The sequence below is a fragment of the Danio rerio genome, chromosome 25 (genome assembly GCF_049306965.1).
Source record: "Danio rerio strain Tuebingen ecotype United States chromosome 25, GRCz12tu, whole genome shotgun sequence".
Taxonomy (NCBI): domain Eukaryota; kingdom Metazoa; phylum Chordata; class Actinopteri; order Cypriniformes; family Danionidae; genus Danio; species Danio rerio.
The window spans coordinates 4052341-4073366 of record NC_133200.1 but is presented as its reverse complement, the minus strand read 5'-3'; the positions used below and the strand labels follow the sequence as shown (position 1 = coordinate 4073366).

The following is a 21026-nucleotide window of genomic DNA, read 5'->3' as shown; positions in this document are numbered from 1 at the left end:
GTGTTTTTTTATGACTAAATGTGATCATTTCATTACTATGCAAACAACAAAACCGAGTATAATCTTCAAATAAACTATCTTATGTAATATTTTCCAATAATGGTCACTTGTTCCAATAATATTGTAGATTTAAAGAGACGTTTCGCTATTATTCACCTCACATAAGCTTTGTATTTCTACTAAGCATCATTGTTTGACTCATTTAGGATGAATCACAAGTTGTATTCCTCATTTTGAAGTCCCTTAGGCTATAAAGGACTGCTAAATGTTTAGCTGTAATGTTATCTACTGATGTTGTTTGGTGTTTGTTTACAACGTCTTAAGACAATGCATATCTCAAATCCTCTATTTAACAAAGGAGGAGGGTTTTTCTTAAAAAAACGAAGCTTTGACCAATGAAAATCGCCACTGATGTAACGGGCACGAAGAACTGGCCAATCACAAACACAATAACAAACCATCCATGTCTAGCCCAATGTTCCAGCGATTATCCAATCGCGCGTCGAGCTCACCAGACTGACGTGCGCCCCAACCAATAGGAGGCCAGATCTAAAAGTAATCAGTCCTGCCTTCGCTGAGAATGCCAGAGATACTCGGTAATGGCGACAGGTTTGGTAAGTAAAAAAGTTGTTGAAATATTACAACGAAATGAAACAGTAAAGTCAATGAGCTAAATTTTCTGCGACTATTTTAGACGGCGACGGTTTCGACCGCGAGGAGAAAAAAGACTGTCATTCATTATTTCGATTGCAAATCGCAACTTTATTCTTGATGTTTTTTCTCTCTGTGACGTTTGTTGTTTTCCTTGTGGTTTAGTAATGCAGTACCTCTCCATAGAGGCAATAATTAAACTAAACCATTGTCTTTTTTCAATAAAGCCCCGAAGGAAACAGGGTCTCCATTCATTGCAGTGGGGGAAAAGGAAGGACTTAATGTACCATGTCTCAACTTGTTGACATTCTTTTGTTTACAGCTCGCACCGTGGACATCTGAGTTCAGTTTTAAGCATTTAATGACATGGATTGAACATCTGACAGCTGGATAGCTTATATAAGGCATGTTTTTATGAAATGCTCAAGTTGTTAAGTAATTTTGGGCGATTTTTTTTAAACAAAGACCTTCGTATTGTTGCAACAGCCGTGTTGAAGTTATTGTTCTCGTGCTGTGCTGATAAAGCGACATTATTTGTGCTAACATCTCAATAATAAACTAAAACACATACGCGCTTTAGTCTATCTTGTTCCGCGTTTATTCGCGAAAGCAGAAAAATCTTATTTTCTTCCTGTGTGAAAAACTGAAACCGTCGAGTGAATAAAATGTCTTTGAATAAAGCTTACAATTAATTAAAACGGACATATTTTTGATTGAATCGAACGGGGAGACTTCAATCTGTGATTTTCAAAACTTATGATTAATTTTATAGCGCAATCTATCGCTGTTATTGATCTCCCGTTGTTACGCAGTTATGAATGAATGAGCTGCGCTGCGCATGCGCGAAGTCCAGAAAAAGTTTATAAACAAGCCTTGCGTGCAATGTAGGTCACGTGACCGCGCTTTACAAAATCGGGCGCAGTGTGTCCGCAACAAACAAAACGCGTTATTAAACATGACGAATCTAGGATTCACGTCTTTTAAATGCCTCTCAGTTGATTTTACATGAATCTTCAAGCGCTCAACGTGACCTAACAGCAGTAAAGAACATATTGCGCAACACCCAGCAGAACAAGCTGTGATGTTCCAGAGTGTTTTTTTCCCTCTGCTCTCCTGCATGCATTCATTCATTCTTTCGTTTCATTCATTCAAAACCGACCCCAAATAAAAACCAGCATGTAAGCCATTTTGGAAACCACCTACCCGTTTTGCTTTCACTTTGAGCTGCTCTCTTGTGTTTTGCAGCCAGCCCAGCTGACATGTCATAATATGGTGTGGGAAGTGAAAAGTCAGTCTGTCCCTCAGAGAGTTCAGGAAGTCCAGGCTCAGAGCTCAGGTATGGACGAGGCCTTTGACCTGCTCAAGTGCAATGAGCACCTGCCCTCTTCACCCGGCTGCCCTGCTAAGGAGAGCCAAATGGAGTATGGTAATGAGCTATACATTTTGATAAACATACATCTGATAAAAAAATAAATAAAAATTCAAGTGCAAACATTTTCTAATACTTATTGGAATCATATTAGTCTACTAGATAATTGATGTTATCGATTCCAAATTGCATGATGAAAAATGTAGTAATTACATAATGCATTTTAGATGTAATCGGATTACTTTTAGATTACTTTTGCAAATGCAATTAAAACATGCCTAAAATGTCATTTAAAATGCAAATCCCTCTAATAAATTAGTCTACTTAAAAATTGAAGCATCTTTTTGATTCCAAATTGCATCATAAAAAATGTAGTAATTATGCATTTTAGGTGTAATCGAATCCCTTTTAGACTACATTTGTAAATGCATTGAAAACGCATTAAAATACTCTTTAAAATGAATATTCATCTAATAAATATGCCTACTTAAACATTTAAGTATGTTACCGATTCCAAATTGCATGATAAATATAGTAATTACATAATGCATTTTAGATGTAATCGGATTACTTTTAGATTACTTTTGCAAATGCAATGAAAACATGCATATAAATATTCTTTAAAATTAACTGTCATCTAATACATGAATCTACTTACAAGTTTTATTATCTTAATGAATCCGAATTACAAGGTAAAAAAAATAATTACATTGTGCATTTCATGTGTAATCTGATTACTTTTAAATTACTTTTGTAAATGTAAAAACATGCATAAAAATATCCTTCAAAATTAACAGTGATCGAATATAGATTAGTCTAAGCATGTAACTGATTCCAAATTACATAATAAAAAATGTAGTAATTGTGCATTTTAGGTGTAATCCGATTACCTTTTCTTCTACCACATTCTTCTAATAAATTAGTCTACTTAAAATTGAAGCATGTTACTGATTCCAAATTGCTTCATAAAAAATGTAGTGATTATGCATTTAGGTAATTATGCATTTTAGGTGTAATGGGATTACTTTTGTAAAACATGCATAAGAATATCCTTTAAAATGAATATTTATCTAATAAATAAGTCTAATTAAACATTGAAGTATGTTGCTGATTCCAAATTGCATCATGAAAAATGTAGTAATTACTTTATGCATTTTAGGTGTAATCGGATTACTTTTAGATTACTTTTGCAAATGTAATGAAAACATGCATAAGAATATCCTTCAAAATTAACAGTCATCTTATATAGATTAGTCTGCTTAAATTAAGCATGTAACTGATTCCAAATTACATCATGAAAAATGTAGTAATTACGCATTTTAGGTGTAATCTAATTACTTTTAGATTACTTTTGTTAATGCAATGAAAACATGCTTAAAAATTTTCTTTAAAATGCACATTCTTCTAATAAATTAGTCTACTTAAAAATTGAAGCATGGTACCGATTCCAAATTGCATCATAGAAAATGTAGTAATAATGCATTTAGGTAATTATGCATTTCAGGTGTAATCGGATTACTTTTAGATTACTTTTGTAAGTGCATTGAAAACATGCATTAAAATATTATTTAAAATGAATATTCATCTAATAAATATGACCACTTAAACATTTAAGTATGTTACTGATTCCAAATTACATGAAAAATATAGTAATTCCATAATGCATTTTAGATGTAATCGGATTACTTTTAGTTTACTAATGTGATAAAAACATGCATAAGAATATCCTTCAAAATTAACAGTGAGATCTAAAACAAATTAAGCATTTAACTGATTCCAAATTGCATCATGAAAAATGTAGTAATTACGCATCTGAGGTTTAATCTAATTACCTTCAGATTACTTTTGAAAATGCATGAAAACATGCATGAAAATATCATTTAAAATTAAGTCATCTAATACAGATTAGTCTGCTTAAAAATGTAAGCATTTTACGGATTCAAAATTACGATAAAACTGTAGTAATTACATTATGCATTTTAAGTGTAATCAGATAACTTTTAGATTACTTTTGTAAATGAAATGAAAACATGCTTAAAATATCCTTTAAAAGTAAGTCATCTAATACAAATAAAGCAGCAAAAGGGTAAGAACTACTGTATATAGAGTATATATAGATATATGTTATAGAAAGCATGCAGGGTATTTTTGCATCTGCCTGAAAACTAACAGGTAAGGGGTTCTGTAGGGCAGAATAACATTATATAAAGCACAAAAAAGGCTGCCATCTTGGTTACACGTGTGTCAATATTTTGGTATTAGCAATTTTTTTTTAAAGTAAAACATGAATAAATCAGTCTAAAATCTCATGCTATGAAAGATGAATTGCAGGCCTCGGCTTATTCAAGCAATGCTATTATAAACTACAAACAGTTTGCTCACTCTCTCTTCACCTCAAATACATAAAACATGACCCTTTATTAACACCATACTTGTTGAAACCACCAGTTCTTCATTTACCTTTGTAAAGATCATTGTTTAATAAAGATTTTTTAAAATCATTTTAATAAAAAAAAGTGAATTTTCACCAAAAGATGAAGAGTTTGAATATAGTGCCTGAATAATATGTTGTTGCCTTAAAGAATAATGTATGTTTGTTGAATGTATAGTAGATTAATCAGACCAATAAGACACTATTCGCTATAAATCTTCTTCTTTTATACACATGAGCTGTTAAAACTATATGTATACACCAGATTAGAGATCAGGTAACTACCATGTAGAAAGGCACATATTAGAACAGCGGTCACCAAACTTGTTCCTGGAGGGCCGGTGTCCTGCAGATTTTAGCTCCAACCCTAATCAAACACACCTGAACAAGCTAATCAAGGTCTCACTAGGTATACTTAAAACATCCAGGCAGGTGTGTTGAAGCAAGTTGGAGCTAAACCCTGCAGGGACACCGGCCCTCCAGGACCAGGATTGGTGACCCCTGTATTAGAACATATTAATATAAAGTGGGATCCCAAATTAGTTTTGTTTTTAAACTGAAATAAGCAGCAATGAACGAATATAAACAGTACAGTATTTTCAGTAACACTTTAGGTTAAAGTAACAATTCTTACTATTAACTAATGGCTTATTGACTGACTATTAAGATATGAACGGTTTATTAGAAAGAAAGCACTGATAAAGTATGATCTTATTCTACATCCCTGATCTGACCAATACCTAAACCCAATGACTACCTTAATCACTATTTATAAGCAGCAAATTAGGGGTTTATTGAAGCAGAAGTCATAGTTAATAGCTTATTAATAGTGAGATAAGCACTTTAAAATGACTATAGTTCACCAACTGCATCTAAAAAAACACTGCGCTCACTTGTGCGGTGCTTCCTAATGGTCAAATATGTCCATCAAGCACGTGTTTACTTTGAAAAACAATAGGAAAGGAGCACATTGGAAAGGAAAAACGCATTATATTATATGTGTAAACAGCCCCTAACTTACTTTTGCCTCACAGATGACCTGCCTGAGCTGCAGGAGGTGCAGGATGACCAGTTGGCCCCCGGCGTGTTCCAGGTGGCTCCAGGTGTGTCTCATCACGAGGAAGGGCCCGGCAGTGACTCGCACACAAACTGGCTGACCGAACTGGCCAACATCGCCACCAGCCCCCAAAGCCCCCTGCTCCAGAACGCCCCTCACACCCGGTCAGCACATCCTATACAGCTGCACACTAATATAGATCCTAAATTGTGTACTGTGAAACAACTTTTCATCAGTGTTGTTGTTATTTGTGTATAATATTTGTACAATTAAATACAATAGTGTATTATATCTAAATGTAAATGGACATTTTCTCAAAAATGTGCATGCATGTGTGTATTTATATATACATAATAAATATAAGCAGTACACACATGCTTAAATTACTGACATATGTACTGTACTATATTAATACCGACGATGTACTGTCATCATTACAGGTCTTCTCCTGTCCACATCTTCTCCAGCAGTAGCAGTTTACATTCCTATGCTAGGCCTCCTCTGTCTTCCAGCAGCGCCCCCAGCCCTGCCCGCAGCCACATGAGAGAACGCCGCCGCACACGGGTACACACACAAACGAATACTGTCACAAACGAATACCTGACTGTCATTTTATAAAAGGGTTAAGATGTTTCAGGAGAGTTGTGGTCTTAAAATTTGCTTCCATTTGATATTAAAAGTAATTAACTACCACATACTTACATCAAAATATAAATACAATGTACTTACTGTGATTATAATGCATTGCAGTGGGATATGGGAAGAGTTTGAACCTAGTTTGGTGGTATGGGGAGGTTTAAGGTGTAAGGGATGGTAAACGATGTAAATCTAAATGTAATTAAAGAAATTAATTACATATGTGAATACATGCAGGAATTCAATCAAGCATAAGTACAATGTATTTACACAATAACCAATTATTATCTAAGTACATATTAGTTAAGGCTACTTAAAATAAAGTTGGACCCCAAATTAGTTTTTTTTTTTTACTGAAATGAGAATTTTACTGGAATGAAAGAATACAAACATATTTTCAGCAACACCTTAGTTTAAGTAACAATCCTTACTATTAACTACTAACTTATTACCTGACTATTATTAAGATATGAACTGTTTATTAGAAAGAAAGTACTGATAAAGTATGATCTTATTCTACATACCTGATCCGACCAATACCTAAACCCAACAACTACCTTAATAACTATTTTTAACCAGCAAATTAGGAGCTTATTGAAGCAAAAGTCATAGTTAATAGTTTATTAATAGAGAGGATAGTACTTATAATAAAGTATGACCTTAATGTTTATTAATCTACTAATGAAAAATGTTTGTTTTTTTAACTGAAATAAGCTGAAATTAAAGAATATATACATATTATGTAACCCTTGTGCATCAATTTTTAAAAAAAGTCCTATACACATAGGTCGCTTTTTATACTTTCACCGACCACATATTTTACCTGTACTACTAAAAAACTACAACAAAACAAACATTCATATTAAGGATTTCAACTATTTTAATTCAGTCTGTTTACATAATGCAATTGTGTTGATGTTTAGTATAATTATAATGTATATATATATATAATTATAGTAATGAATCTTCCATGGCAAAAAGCCAGATTTCCAAGATGTAAACCAGAAATACAGGAAAAAAAGCCAGAATTCAAAGGACAAATCCAGAATTCCAAGATGTAAACTCAGAATTTCAAGGAAAAAAGCTGAAATTAAAGAATATATTCATATTATTTAACCCTTGTGCATCAATTTTTAAAAAAGTTACACATAGGTCACTTTTTATACTTTCACCGACCACATATTTTTACCAGTACTACTTCAAAACTACAAAAGATAAACGGTCATATTAAGGATTTCAACTATTTTAATTACAGTCTGTTTACATAATGAAACTGTGTTGATGTTTAGTATATATATATATATATATATATATATATATATATATATATATATATATAATGAATCTACTATTTTCCAAATATATTAAAGGCTAAAGCAGATTGTTTAAGATTATTACAGTTTTGGATACGTCAATGATCAGAAACATAAAATTTAATTATATATATATATATACACACACACACACACACACACACACACACACACACACACACACACACACACATATGAAGTCTGAATTATTCGCCCCCCTTAGATTATTTCTTTTTTAAATATTTCCAAAATGATGTTTAACAGAGCAAGGAAATTTTCACAGTATGTCTGATAATATTTTTTCTTATGGAGAAAGTCTGATTTGTTCTATTTCGGCTAAAATAAAAGCAGTTTTATTTTTTATTAATTATTTTAAAGACAAAATTAATAGCCCCTTTAAGCTATTTTTTTAATTACCCTAACCTGCCTAGTTAACCTAATTAACCCAGTTAAGCTTTTAAATGTCACTTTAAGCTGTATAGAAGTGTCTTGAAAAATATCTAGTAAAATATTATTTACTGTCATCATGACAAAGATAAAATAAATCAGTTATTAGAAATGAGTTATTAAAACTATTATGCTTAGAAATGTGCTGGAAAAAAATCTTCCCTCTGTTAAACAGAAATTGGAGAAAAAAATAAACAGGGGGGCTAATAATTCAGGGGGCTAATAATATATATATATATATATATATATATATATATATATATATATATATATATATATATATATATATATATATATATATATATATATAAATATGTGTGTGTGTGTGTGCGTAATATTTTATTGCTGCAAATTTTATGTCTGTAAAGTACATTTTTCTGATATTTTATTTTATTTGACCCACATGCCAAATCAAATCAGCCAAATATTAATGTAATTCTTCTGAAATAGTCAATATTTTGCTAAGTAAACCAAAAGCCAGTTAACAAAGAAAGCCCGAATTTCTAACTTTATGAATGACAATAATTTGAATGAAAAATTGAGAATTCAATGGGTTTAAATGGGAACCTTTTTGTTTTGAACTTCCTGAGAGATTTTTTTATACACATTGTACAATAGTACGGAACGCCAGAAGGGACGTAGAGGAGGAGAAAAAAATTGGCTGGGTGAAAAAAAAAAAAATGGGTGAAAGAAAAAAATGGGTGGGAGGAAAATATATATTTCTAAGTTTTTGCGTTCTCTCGCAAAGTTTTGCGTTCCCTCGCAAAGATGTTTTGCGTTCCCTCGCAAAGTTTTGCGTTCCCTCGCAAAGATGTTTTGCGTTCCCTCGCAAAGTTTTGCGTTCCCTCGCAAAATGTTTTGCGTTCCCTCGCAAAGATGTTTTGCGTTCCCTCGCAAAGTTTTGCGTTATCTCGCAAAGATGTTTTGCGTTCCCTCGCAAAGATGTTTTGCGTTCCCTCGCAAAGATGTTTTGCGTTCTCTCGCAAAACTGTTTCTCCAGAAACACTTCCTGTTCCCTGCACTCATGTAAACCCTCCCGTTTTTGCTGAAATTCTCCCGTATTTTACCATTCTACCCACTTTCTTTACTGTGCATATGCAACCTCTGAACCAGTGAATGCATGTATAAGCGCTGACTGACAGACGCGCTCCATACAATAAACTGATCCCAGATCAGCGTCTGTACACGCCATTTACAGAGGAGCGGGTGTATGTTTAAACAGACAAATACACTGAATAATATGAAACATCTCCGTCCTGCATGTTTTATTTTAAACAGCTTATTTTCTCTTAAATGAGCACAAACAGTTTCTAAAGTAATGGACTGCTTTCATTATTGATCTGTGCATTCTTACAGAGACACCTCTGTTATCAAACTAAACAAAACATGAGATTCATTTGCTGCTCACTTGTTTGATAACAGAAGTGTCCCTTTAAATGGCGCGTACAGACGCGGATCTGGGATCAGTTTATTGTACGAAGCGCGTCCGTCAGTCAGCGATTAAACATGCATTCACTGGTTCAGAGGTTGCAAAGTGAAAGGCGACGATCAGCGCACAGTAATGTAAAGAGGATAGAATGGTAAAATATGGGAGAATTTCAGCAAAAACGGGAGGGTTTACGTGAGTGAAGTGAACAGGAAGTGTTTGTGGAGAAACAGTTTTGCGAGAGAACGCAAAACATCTTTGCGAGGGAACGCAAAACTTTGCGAGAGAATGCAAAACATCTTTGCGAGAAAACGCAAAACTTTGCGAGGGAACGCAAAACATCTTTGCGAGGGAACGCAAAACTTTGTGAGAGAACGCAAAAACTTAGAAATATATATTTTCCTCCCACCCATTTTTTTCTTTCATCCATTATTTTTTTTTTCACCCAGCCAATTTTTTTCTCCTCCTCTACGTTCCTTCCGGGGTTCCGTACAATAGAGTTATGAAAGGTAAAGAAATATTTAAATATATGAAATTATGACCACAAGGACCACAAAAAATGTCCACAAGGATGCACCAGAATTGATTTCAGCCTATTTTAGTTTACAAAAACAAATTTTCATTTTATTTAACGATAACAGCACCTCTCTATGTAAAACTGCATCTATACGAAGCCATCGTTTGTACAGTTCCACTGAAAGCATTCATTATGTGGCGCTTCCTAATAAAATTAGCAGCCACATGGCTCTGTAATGTTATTTACTGGTAATGATGGATTCTAGCTGATAGTTGAAGAGCAAATAAGATATAATATAGATGTTTTGTGGGTGTTTTACAGGCCAGCAGTGAGTCGGAGTCGGGTGTTTTCTGTATGTCCTCTCTGTCTGATGATGATGATCTGGGATGGTCTCATTCCTGGCCCTCGACTGCCTGGCACTGTTTCCTTAAAGGTAATGACTCGCACATATACAGGATCACAGAAGTGTGGATAGTGTTGGATAATGTTTTTCTGAATGACTTGAAAAAGTGTATTGAGCAGCTCCTACTGCTGTTGTGAATGCAGATGAGCACGACTGAAAGGGAAAACAGGCGTGTCTGTGGGTCACAGGCGGGTCAGCGAGACCTCAGAGCAAATTCTGCTCATCACACTCTCTGCCTACAACATGTCTGTTTTCACTTACATGAGCTGAAGGTTTATTCCAACCAAAGTTCAGGTTAAACATAATTGTTTGTGCCTTTTTCCAACACAATCAAAAAGCAGAAAGGTAATTGGGACTTTTTAATCATAAATTTTTTTAATTGTTAGATATGTATTTATAACTGTAAGGAAAATTATTATAAGTTTTTTTCATAAATGAAATTACTATTATTTATTGTGTGGAAAAAGATACAATACACTTTTAAATTTAGTTACAAGGCAAAAAGACAGAATTTCAAAATGTAAACTCGATTCTAAGATGTAAACGTAGAATTCCAAGGGATAAAACCAGAATTCCAAGGACAAAAGCCAGCAATTCAAGTAAATAAGCCAGAATTTCAAGATGTAAAGTAGAATTCCGAAATGTAAACTCAATTGTATCGGATAAAGCAAGACTTCCAAGATGTAAAATCAGAATTCCAAGGGGGAAAAGCCAGCATTCCAAGATGCAAACTAGAATTCCAAGGGAAAAAGTCAGAATTCCAAAATGTAAACCAGAATTTCAAGGAAATAAGCCAGAATTCTTATATGGATACCAGAATTTCAAGGGGAAAAAGCCAGCATTTCAAGATGTAGACCAGAATTCAAAGGGGGAAAAGCCAGAATTCCAAGATGTAAACTCAAAATTCCATGATGTAAACCAGAATCCTAAGATGTAAACTCAGTGTTCCAAAGTATAAAGCCAGAATTTTACAATCTAAGAATTCCTATATGTAAACTCTGAATTCCAAGGAAATGCCAGAATTCCAAGATGTAAACTCAGATATCCAAAGGGAAAAGCCAGAATTCCAAGATGTAAACCAGAATCCCAATATGTAAGCCAGAATTCCAACATGTAAACTCAGTATTCCAAAGATTAAAACCAGAATTTCAAAATGCGAACTTATAATTCCAAAGAAAAAAAAAAACGAAATCCAAGATGTAAACTTAGATGTCCGAGAAAAAGAAGCCAGAATTCCAGGATGTAAACCAAAACTCCAATTGAAAAGCCAAAATTGTAATATGTAAACCAAAGTTCCAAGGGGAAAAGCCAGAATTCCAAGATGTAAACTCAAAATACCAAGATGTTAGCTCAGTATTCCGAAGAATAAAAGCAGAAATTCAAAATGTCATCTCAGAATTCCAAGACGTAAACTTAGATTTCCATGGGGGCAAGACATAAATCCAAAGGGAAATGCCAGAATTCCAAGATGTAAACCAAAGTTCCAGGAGGAAAAGCCAGAATGTAAACCAGATGTAAACCAAAGTTCCATGGGAAAAAGCCAGAATGTAAACCAGATGTAAACCAAAGTTCCATGGGAAAAAGCCAGAATGTAAACCAAAGTTCCATGGGAAAAGCCAGAATGTAAACCAAAGTTCCATGGGAAAAAGCCAGAATGTAAACCAGATGTAAACCAAAGTTCCATGGGAAAAAGCCAGAATGTAAACCAAAGTTCCATGGGAAAAAGCCAGAATGTAAACCAGATGTAAACCAAAGTTCTATGGGAAAAAGCCAGAATGTAAACCAAAGTTACATGGGAAAAAGCCAGAATGTAAACCAAAGTTACATAGGAAAAAGCCAGAATTCCAAGATGTAAACCAGTATTCCAGGAAAAAAAAGCCAGAATTCAAAGGACAAATCCAGATTTTCAAGATGTAAACTCAGAATTCCAAGGGAAAAAGACAGAATTCCATATTGTAAACCAGAATTCCACGGTCAACTCAGAATTCCAAGGAAATAGTCAGGATTGTGAGATCTAACCTCAGAACTCCAAGAAAGAAAAGACAAAATTTGTGAAGTCCAAGGAAAAAGTCAAGAGTTGTGAGAAAAAAGTATTCTGAAAAGCGAAGAGTGTCAAATAAGAATAAATCAATTTTGACAATTAAAAAGTTGCAACTATCTTAAAAAACCCTACTTTGCTAAATCAAATTGCCGGTCTAACGAAAAAGTCAGATCTGTGGGATAAAAATCCTCAATTATGGTTCATTTGTATCCTGTGATGGAAAGACGCTTTCGCACTTTAATATTCATTTAATCACCATTTTCCTCCAGGAACACGTCTGCGCTTCCACAAAGGCCCGAATGTGGAGTGGCAGGAGGCGGATGATGTGCTGGAGTCTGATGAAGACTCTGATGATGAAGGGGAAGCACAGTCCAACCCAATGAAGGTATGCATAGCTCTTCCTTTAAAAAGCAGATCATGAAGTATTTTAAAGTGTCCTAATAATATGTTGGAGTCCCCTACAACTGGTTTAAATGCATCTTATATTAGAAAACTTTTCTCAAAATATGAGTTTAGTATTAGAATCATTATTTGCACTTATCTCGATATGGTTCGTTTGATTCAATTCAGGGCTTAAAGGGAATTAAAGTTCTGTTATGATTTACTTACCCTTAAATACTTTCAAAACTTTCAGATTTTTTTCTTCCATTGAAAACAAATGAAGATATTTTGAAAAAAGTTGAAAACCTGTAACCATTGACTTCCATAATATGAAAAGAAATATTATGGAAGTCAATGGTTTCAGCCTTCTTCAAAATATTTGCATTTGTTTTCAACAGAATAAAAATCTCAACGTTTTAAAACCACTTGAGGGAGAGTAAATACTGAATAAATGGTAATTTTTTGGGTGAACTATCTCTTTAAGGGCTATAAACCCCTCCCCTTTCCATAGGTCAACCCTGCTCTGATAGGTCAGCCGCACAAGTCTGTTTTCCTTTTCAGAAATGAAACGGCCAATTAGTTTGTTTGTATTTTGTGGGAGGCGGGGATTATGCAAATATTTTACTTTGATCATGTTGATGCTTACAAAAGATTCAAAGCTATACTGAATCAAGGCGATTTTAGAGTCGACTCGCTCTTTTGAGAGACAGTATTTTTAATGATCATATACTTTTTTTGATGAACAACTTTGCAGATTGTTTACATTGAAGGACAATCCACAAACCTATATTACTTGCCTATCAATGAATTCACCTATAAGCAGCTTAGTTAGTGATTCAAGTTTGTCTATCCTGCAGAGCTACGGCTCTGATGGTCTAAAGCTGGTCATCTTTGAGGAGAGCGTCTCATTTGGTCAGTCTGTCCTGAAGTTAACCTTTGACCCCGGTTCACCTGAGGCAGGACTTCTGACCGCAGAGTGCAGTTTGGACCATCCCTTTTTTGTCAAAAATAAAGGTAAATGGAGGAGTTTGTGTTTATTCTGTATTGTTTAAAGATGCATGTGTTTTCAGAGTAATCATCTAATGTGTGTGTGTGTGTGTGTGTGTTAGGCTGGTCTTCTTTCTATCCGAGCCTCACCGTTGTTCGGCATGGGATTCCCTGTTACGACATGCAGGTTGGAGACTTGTGTTTGCCTCCAGGACACCGCGACGCCATCAACTGTGACGACTCTGTTGTTTTTGATACTTTCAAGAGGTAAAGCTGCTGTTATTGTTAGCAAAATAATCCAAATAAAATAAAACGGGGAGCTATTATGCAAAAATTACTTTTATGAGTTGTTTAAACAGTTATGTAGCAGCAGTGTGTGAATATAGCCAGCCTCTAATGGTAAAAAATGATTAACTGTATTTTTTATAATCACAAATGTTCTTTGATTGACATTTGTACATGTCATCAGAGGGGGAAAGCCCCGCCCACTAGTGACCATCTCTCCCTCATTAGCATAGAAAGTTAATCTTGTTTTTAAATCTGCCACTATGCTGACTCATAGGCATTTGTAGCTCCACCCTCTTTTGAAAATAGCACAATCTCATTTAAATTTAAAGCAACAGTCACTAAAATGCACAACTAGGATCAAAGCCTAAAAGTGTCAGTTTCAGAGAGTTTGAAAACTGCTGAAACTTCACACACACTCGAGGGACATCAGAGATTCATTTTACATCTTGTCTGTTATTGTTAGCAAAATAATAAAAATGTTACTAACTCTTTAGTTTAAGAACCAATTATCACTATTAACTAGTGGCTTATTACCTGTCAATTATTAAGATATTGGCTGTTTATTAGTAGTTATGCAGCACACATTCTGCTTGATCTTAATCTACATCCTTAATCAAACCCAAATGCTACTATAATTACTATTAATAAGGAGAAAGTTTGAGGCATAAGAAATAGTTAAAGCTTTATAATAGTGCATTAAAATAAAATGTGGTCAACATGTTTTATAAAAATATTTTGAAATGGCTGAATATTAAAACAGTAAACAGAAATAAAAATAAATTAAAATAGGATGATAAAAACTGTAATAGTTTTTTCTCCCAGTGTTCATTTAAAAACCAGGTCATATTTACCATACATTTAAACCCTACTTTTTAAATAATTAATGTTTTTACTTGTACATTATTTTCATAACTTAATATAATTTCTTAATGTTTCCCCCTCATAATTTGATAAATATTCTTATTACGATTAATTAAATAAAAACAAAACATAAAATTAAAAATTAAAGGCAATAAAAAATTCTTTTAAGATATTAAATTATTTTTATTTAATTAGCATTTTTTTTCACACGAAAGATTTTTTGTATGTGTGCTGATTTCCAGGTTAATTGTCATTTTCAAAATATGATTTAAGCAAAATGTTTTTTTGTTTTGTTTGATTTGACTTTTTGGATGCATTTTTGCCATCTATAACCCGTTTTATTGTATTTGATAGAAACTTGAAATCCTTTCTGTATTCATATGCGTATGAATGGAGTGAAAAATGCAGCTTTGAATTCATATTTTATTTTGCATTTACGTCTTGAATTTAGATTTTTTTAAATATAATTTATGAGTTTACATCCTGACTTGTCATTCTGACTTTCTCAAACTTCATTCATTTATTTTGAATAATTTTTACCACTGTTTTCTTAAATATTGAGTTTTAACTGCACAAACAGATGCATTTGTTTTCAGAGTATTAGTATCAACCCAGGCTTACTGTGGAAACATACTCTCGTATACATTTCTGGAGAGTGCCAAATATGTCCCAGGAGCTACATTTTTTTGCAGTTTTTGTTTTCGCGAATCCACCAGAGGTAGCTCTCTTTCGGTAGTTTCTCTTCACACCTGCTGTTCTCACGTAAATCCACCAGAGACCGCGTTCGACTGACTGACTGACGGAGCCAACTTATCCAACACACCCACCACCTTCTCTAAACGCTAGTGTTTTCAAAAGCATCGATTGACCCGGTCACCGCTTTCCCTAAACCCAATCAACAGTGTTTTCAAAGGCAACTCAAAAAAAATTTTTACCACGATTTCAGATCTTACCACGTTCTCATCCTGTTATTTACTTGTTTATTTTTATTTTTTTGGTTTTTGTTTGATCTGCTTTCTGGAACTGTTCTTCACCAAACTCAAATCTTGTCATCGCGGTCAACTCCGCTGACCTACACGGCGAGCCACTGGGCAAATTGGTAACGGCGGAAAAACCGCCCACACAGAGGTAAGCGGTCAGGTGGTACCGCAAAAGGGAACAGAAGCCCGTGGTGGCATCATACTGCCCTGTAGCGTTCGTTTTTAAGACGAAATGCAGCCATAAATAGCTCTGGCTACATAATTTGCACTCTCCAGAAATGTATACGGGGGTACATATTCACAAGGAGCCTGTTTTAATTCATCTAATGTGTATGTGTGTGTCAGGATGGCCTTCTTTTTTTCCGAGATAAATAGCTTTAAAAAACCATTTGATATGATTTTTTGGGTACATTTGTGCATCTCTTGGGTAACACTTTAGAATAATGGTCCATTGGTAACTAACATCAAGTATGAATTATCTTTTAAAGCATTTATTAATCATAGTTCAACATCTCCTAAAGCATTATTAAAGTCCAAAGCTGTGCCTGTAAACATTAGTTAATGCACAGTGAGGTAACATGAACATCCGCTATTTAACTTAAATAAGATCACCGAAGATTAATACAGTAGTAAATTACTAACTGTAATAGTATTAATACAGTAAATATTACTAATTGTTTGTTCATGTTTGTAAATACATTAAGTATTGGACCATTGTTTTAAAGTGTTACCCCTTTTTGATTTGCTTAAACTCAAGAGTGTTTTATTAATCGTCTACTCACACACACAGTTACGACTTCACGCCTCTGGACTCGTCCGCCGTGTATGTTTTGAGCAGCATGGCCCGCCAGCGCCGCGCCTCTCAGTCCAGCGGGGGCGCCGTCAGTCCCGACTGTGACAAACTGGAGGCGCTCGGCTTCACGCATCACTCCTCCAGCAGCAAATCACAGCGCAGCCACGCCTCAGGGAGCTCTGGAGCCACGCCCACAAAGTGCAAGCGGCCAATGAACGCCTTCATGCTTTTTGCCAAGAAGTACAGGGTGGAGTACACACAGATGTACCCCGGGAAAGACAACAGGTGAGTGGAGGAATCCCATATTTTCTAGAGTATTCCTTAAAGAGACAGTACACCCCAACATTTTAATTCTCTCAATTTACTTACCCTCATGTGATTCCAATCTTCGTGAGTTTCTTTTTTCTGTTGAACACGAAGGAAGATATTTTGAAAAATGTTTAAAAATATTATGGAAAAAAAAAACATCAAAACAACAAGTTTTTCTTAAAGGGACAGTACACCCAAAAAATTTAAATTGTCAACTTACCCTCACGTGATTCCAAACCTTCGTGAGTTTCTTTATTCTGTTGAACACGAAAGAAGATATTTTAAAGAATGTTAGCCTTTGACTTGCCTTTGAATATTACAGAAAAAAAAATGAGTTCTATATTTTCTAGAGTATTTCTTAAAGAGACAGTACACCCCAAAACAATGAAATGCTGTCAACTTACTTACCCTCATGTGATTCCAAACCTTTTTGAGTTTCTTTATTCTGTTGAACACAAAAGCAGATATTTTGAAGAATGTAAGCTTTTAAAATTTAAATAAATAAACATTTGAGTCACATATTTTCTAAAGTATTTCTTAAAGGGACAGTACACCCCCAAACATTTTATTCTGATTACTGAACTTTGATTACTCGATTTAATAAGGAAACAATAAATACTAAGGAAGTCATGGACTCTGAATATTTCTTCAAAATATCTTCTTTTGTTGTTCGGCATGAAAGATATGTAAAAAGTGGAGAGTGAGTAAATGATGACAGAATTGTCATTTTTGGGTGAAACCTTTAAAAAGTGACATTTTTTCCAGTCTTTTCTCTTCAAATGAGATTTGTGCGTGTTATTCACTCAGAGCCATCAGCGTGATTCTGGGCGATAAATGGAAGAAGATGAAGAACGAGGAGAGGAGGATGTACACCATGGAAGCGAAAGCTCTGGCCGAGGAGCAGAAGCGCCTTAACCCGGACTGCTGGAAACGCAAGAGGACAAACTCGGTTAGCATTTTTTTTTACATCTTGTGTTTACATCTTGGAATTCTGATTTTTTTTTATTCTGATTTAACATCTTTTTAAAAGATCTGGGTTCACAATCTAAAGTTCTAACTCATTTTATTTTTTATTTTTTGAGTAAACATCTTGAATTTACATTTAGGGTTTACGTCTTGAACTTCGATTTTTAACATTTTTGAGTTTACATGTCTAATTCAGATTTGTTTTCTTTTTTCATTTTAAGTTTACTTCATGGAATTTTGCCAATAAATATTTGAATTCTGACTATTTACATTTTATTTATTTATTTATTTTACATTACTATTTATTTGTTTAGATTATATCTATGTAACCCACTGGTCCTACTGCTTCCAACCCAGTATGAGCTGGGATCGAACCGGCGATTCTTTACATTTCACCTCACTCCACTGACCCTCTGACCTCTAAAGATGCTTAAGCGACAGAAGCTAGAGGCCCTGGTCTTTAGCCTCCTTGTTAGAGCAACCGACTCCCATAGACAGAATTGCAGGTTCGATCACAGGTCAGAGCGGGTTGGGTGAGTAGCGACTGGTGGAGTTGCATATAGAGTTGAAGTCAGAATTATTAGCCCCTTTGTTTATTTTTTCCCCAAATTTCTGTTTAACAGAGAGCAGATTTTGTTCAACACATTTCTAATCGTAATAGTTTTAATGACTCGTCTCTAAAAACTGATTTATTTTATCTTTGCCATGATGACAGTAAATAATATTTGACTAGATATTCTTCAAGACACTTTTGTACAGCTTAAAGTGACATTTAAAGGCTTAACTAGGTTAATTAGGGTAACTAGGCAGGTTAGGGTAATTAGGCAACTTATTGTATAATGATGGTTTGTTCTGTAGACTATCAAATAAAAATATAGCTTAAAGGGGCTAATAATTTTGCCATAAAAATAGCTTTTAAAAAATTAAACTGCTTTTATTCTAGCCCAATTAAAACAAATAAGACTTTCTCCAGAAGAAAAAATATTATCAGACATACTGTGAACATTTTCTTGCTCTGTTAAACATAATTTCGGAAATATTAAAAAAGAAAGAAAATTCAAAGGGGGGGGGGGGGGGGGGGGGGGGGGCTAATAATTGACTTCAACTGTATGTATTATTATAGATTATATCTATTATATTAAAATTCAGATTAAAAAAATTCTGAGTATACATCTTGGAATTCTGACTTCAAATTTTATTTATTTTTTTATACCCATTTTTTCTTGGAAATAGAGTTAACATTTTTTAATTAGGTATTTAAAAAAAAACTTAATTTTGTCTTTTCGAAAAAACAATTAAAATCAAAACTTTCTAGTTGGCATGTTTATATATTTGACAATTTAGACTTTTCAGAATTTCAAGTTTACATCGAATTCTAAAATGTTAAAATTACAAGAAAAAAAAATTAAATTGTGAAATACGAAGTCAGGAAACTTTATTATTTCATATGTGGCCTTCAAACTTCCATTGTTTAAAGTACTGTTGTTATGTTCGCTGGCTCATGCACATGTTATGAACAGATTAAAATGAATCATTAAAACACATTCCTCTCCATTTCCTCAGGGCCCACAGCAAAACTAGCCTGAGGATGATCACGGAGACATGAACTGGACGGCGGGAGGCGGACACGACACACATTCTCTTAAAAGAATGATAAACCGCAACTGTGATGCTACACGCACTTGCTTTAGGAAAAACAAAAACAAAAAAAGAATAATAAATACAATAAAACGTCTTCATCAGAAGATAATATACGAATGAAAGGCAAATCATGGTATGATTATATGCGATATTAAAAAAGAAAATGTAATCTCGTCGACTAACAATGCTTATGTATTTTCTTATCCTTTTCGAAAACGACAAAAACGCCTTACTCTTCCAAAGCAAGACAACGCTCAGCTCTTCTATCAGGTAATTTTATATTTCTAGGCTTGAAAGGTGCAACCCTGTGGTGCTATTTTACAGAGGCCGAAGGAGCGATATATATATAAATACAAATAATGTCTATTTTTAAAATGTAAAAAGGGGAAATTTAGACGTTAGCATGTTTTGTTTTTGTTTTCTTCAGCTGTCCATATTAATTATATTTGTATAACTCAACTTATTGCACAGACTCAGATGTATTGCAAACAGACGAAAATTGTTGAGTTCGTCGATGTGTGCTGGAAAGTGGTTGAACTTGATACGACACCAGTCCAGCCTAGGCCATATTCAGTGTGTGCGTCTGCGTACTTGTGTGCATGTGTTATAGTCTATCCATACGGCCATATTATAGGAGTCTCACACGCATGCACACAAATACAAGGACACGCATATTGTCACATACAGCACTTCAGGGCCATGCCTTCACTGTAAGTGTTCTTGTTTTTGCACTTTATATTCATCTATAACCTTATACAACCAATAAATGTATACAAGCTGAAATGTTGTGTATAAAAATATATATAGATCTTGATGTATCCTTTGACGCAATCATGGCCAAACTGAGCAACTGAGTGTTGTGCTTTGTGTGTTTGCCATTGGATTGAATTACAAATACAATTTTTTGTTTAGTTTTGTTAATATTGTACAGGTCCACGTTCCCATCCATTTCTTGCACAAACTATTCTTGTATCATATTATAAATAAAATGTTAAACTCGCTACCCTAAACATTAGCATCCTTGTTTTTTCTCTTTTTATTACACTTTAAGATTGTGTTTCTCATTTACATACTATATACTTTGTACATATACACTTATCGACGACTCCATTTAGCCTTCAGAACTGCCTTAATCCTTCGTGGTGTAGATTCAACAAGGACCTGGAAATATTCCTCAGAGATTTTGGTCCATATTGATGTGATAGTATCACGCAGTTGCTCCAGATTTGTCGGCTGCACATCCATGATGCTCCTGTTGCACCACATCCCAGAGGTGCTCTATTGGATTGAGATCGGGTGACTGTGGAGGCCATTTGGGTACGGTGAACTCATTGTCATGTTCAAGAAACCAGTCTGAGATGATTCACGCTTTATGACATGGTGCGTTATCCACTTGGAAGTAGCCATCAGAAGATGAGTACACTGTGGTCATAAAGGGATGGACATGGTCAGCAACAATACTCAGGTAGGCTGTGGTGTTGAAACGATGCTCAATTGGTTCTAATGAGCCCAAAGTGTGCCAATAAATA

The 21026-nt window shown here is 34.4% G+C and overlaps 1 protein-coding gene across 1 annotated transcript; it reads left to right on the top strand.

Moving 5' to 3' along the window:
• The first annotated feature begins 586 nt into the window (after positions 1–586).
• On the top strand, positions 587–19567 carry hbp1 (HMG-box transcription factor 1). Its single transcript, NM_001024431.2, is given in 11 exon segments — positions 587–614; positions 1897–2077; positions 5486–5672; positions 5949–6072; positions 10169–10280; positions 12561–12676; positions 13530–13686; positions 13782–13926; positions 16579–16866; positions 17698–17839; positions 19420–19567. Coding segments are annotated over 11 exon segments (1485 nt in total). The 5' UTR covers positions 587–599; the 3' UTR covers positions 19438–19567.
• Positions 19568–21026: the final 1459 nt, after the last annotated feature.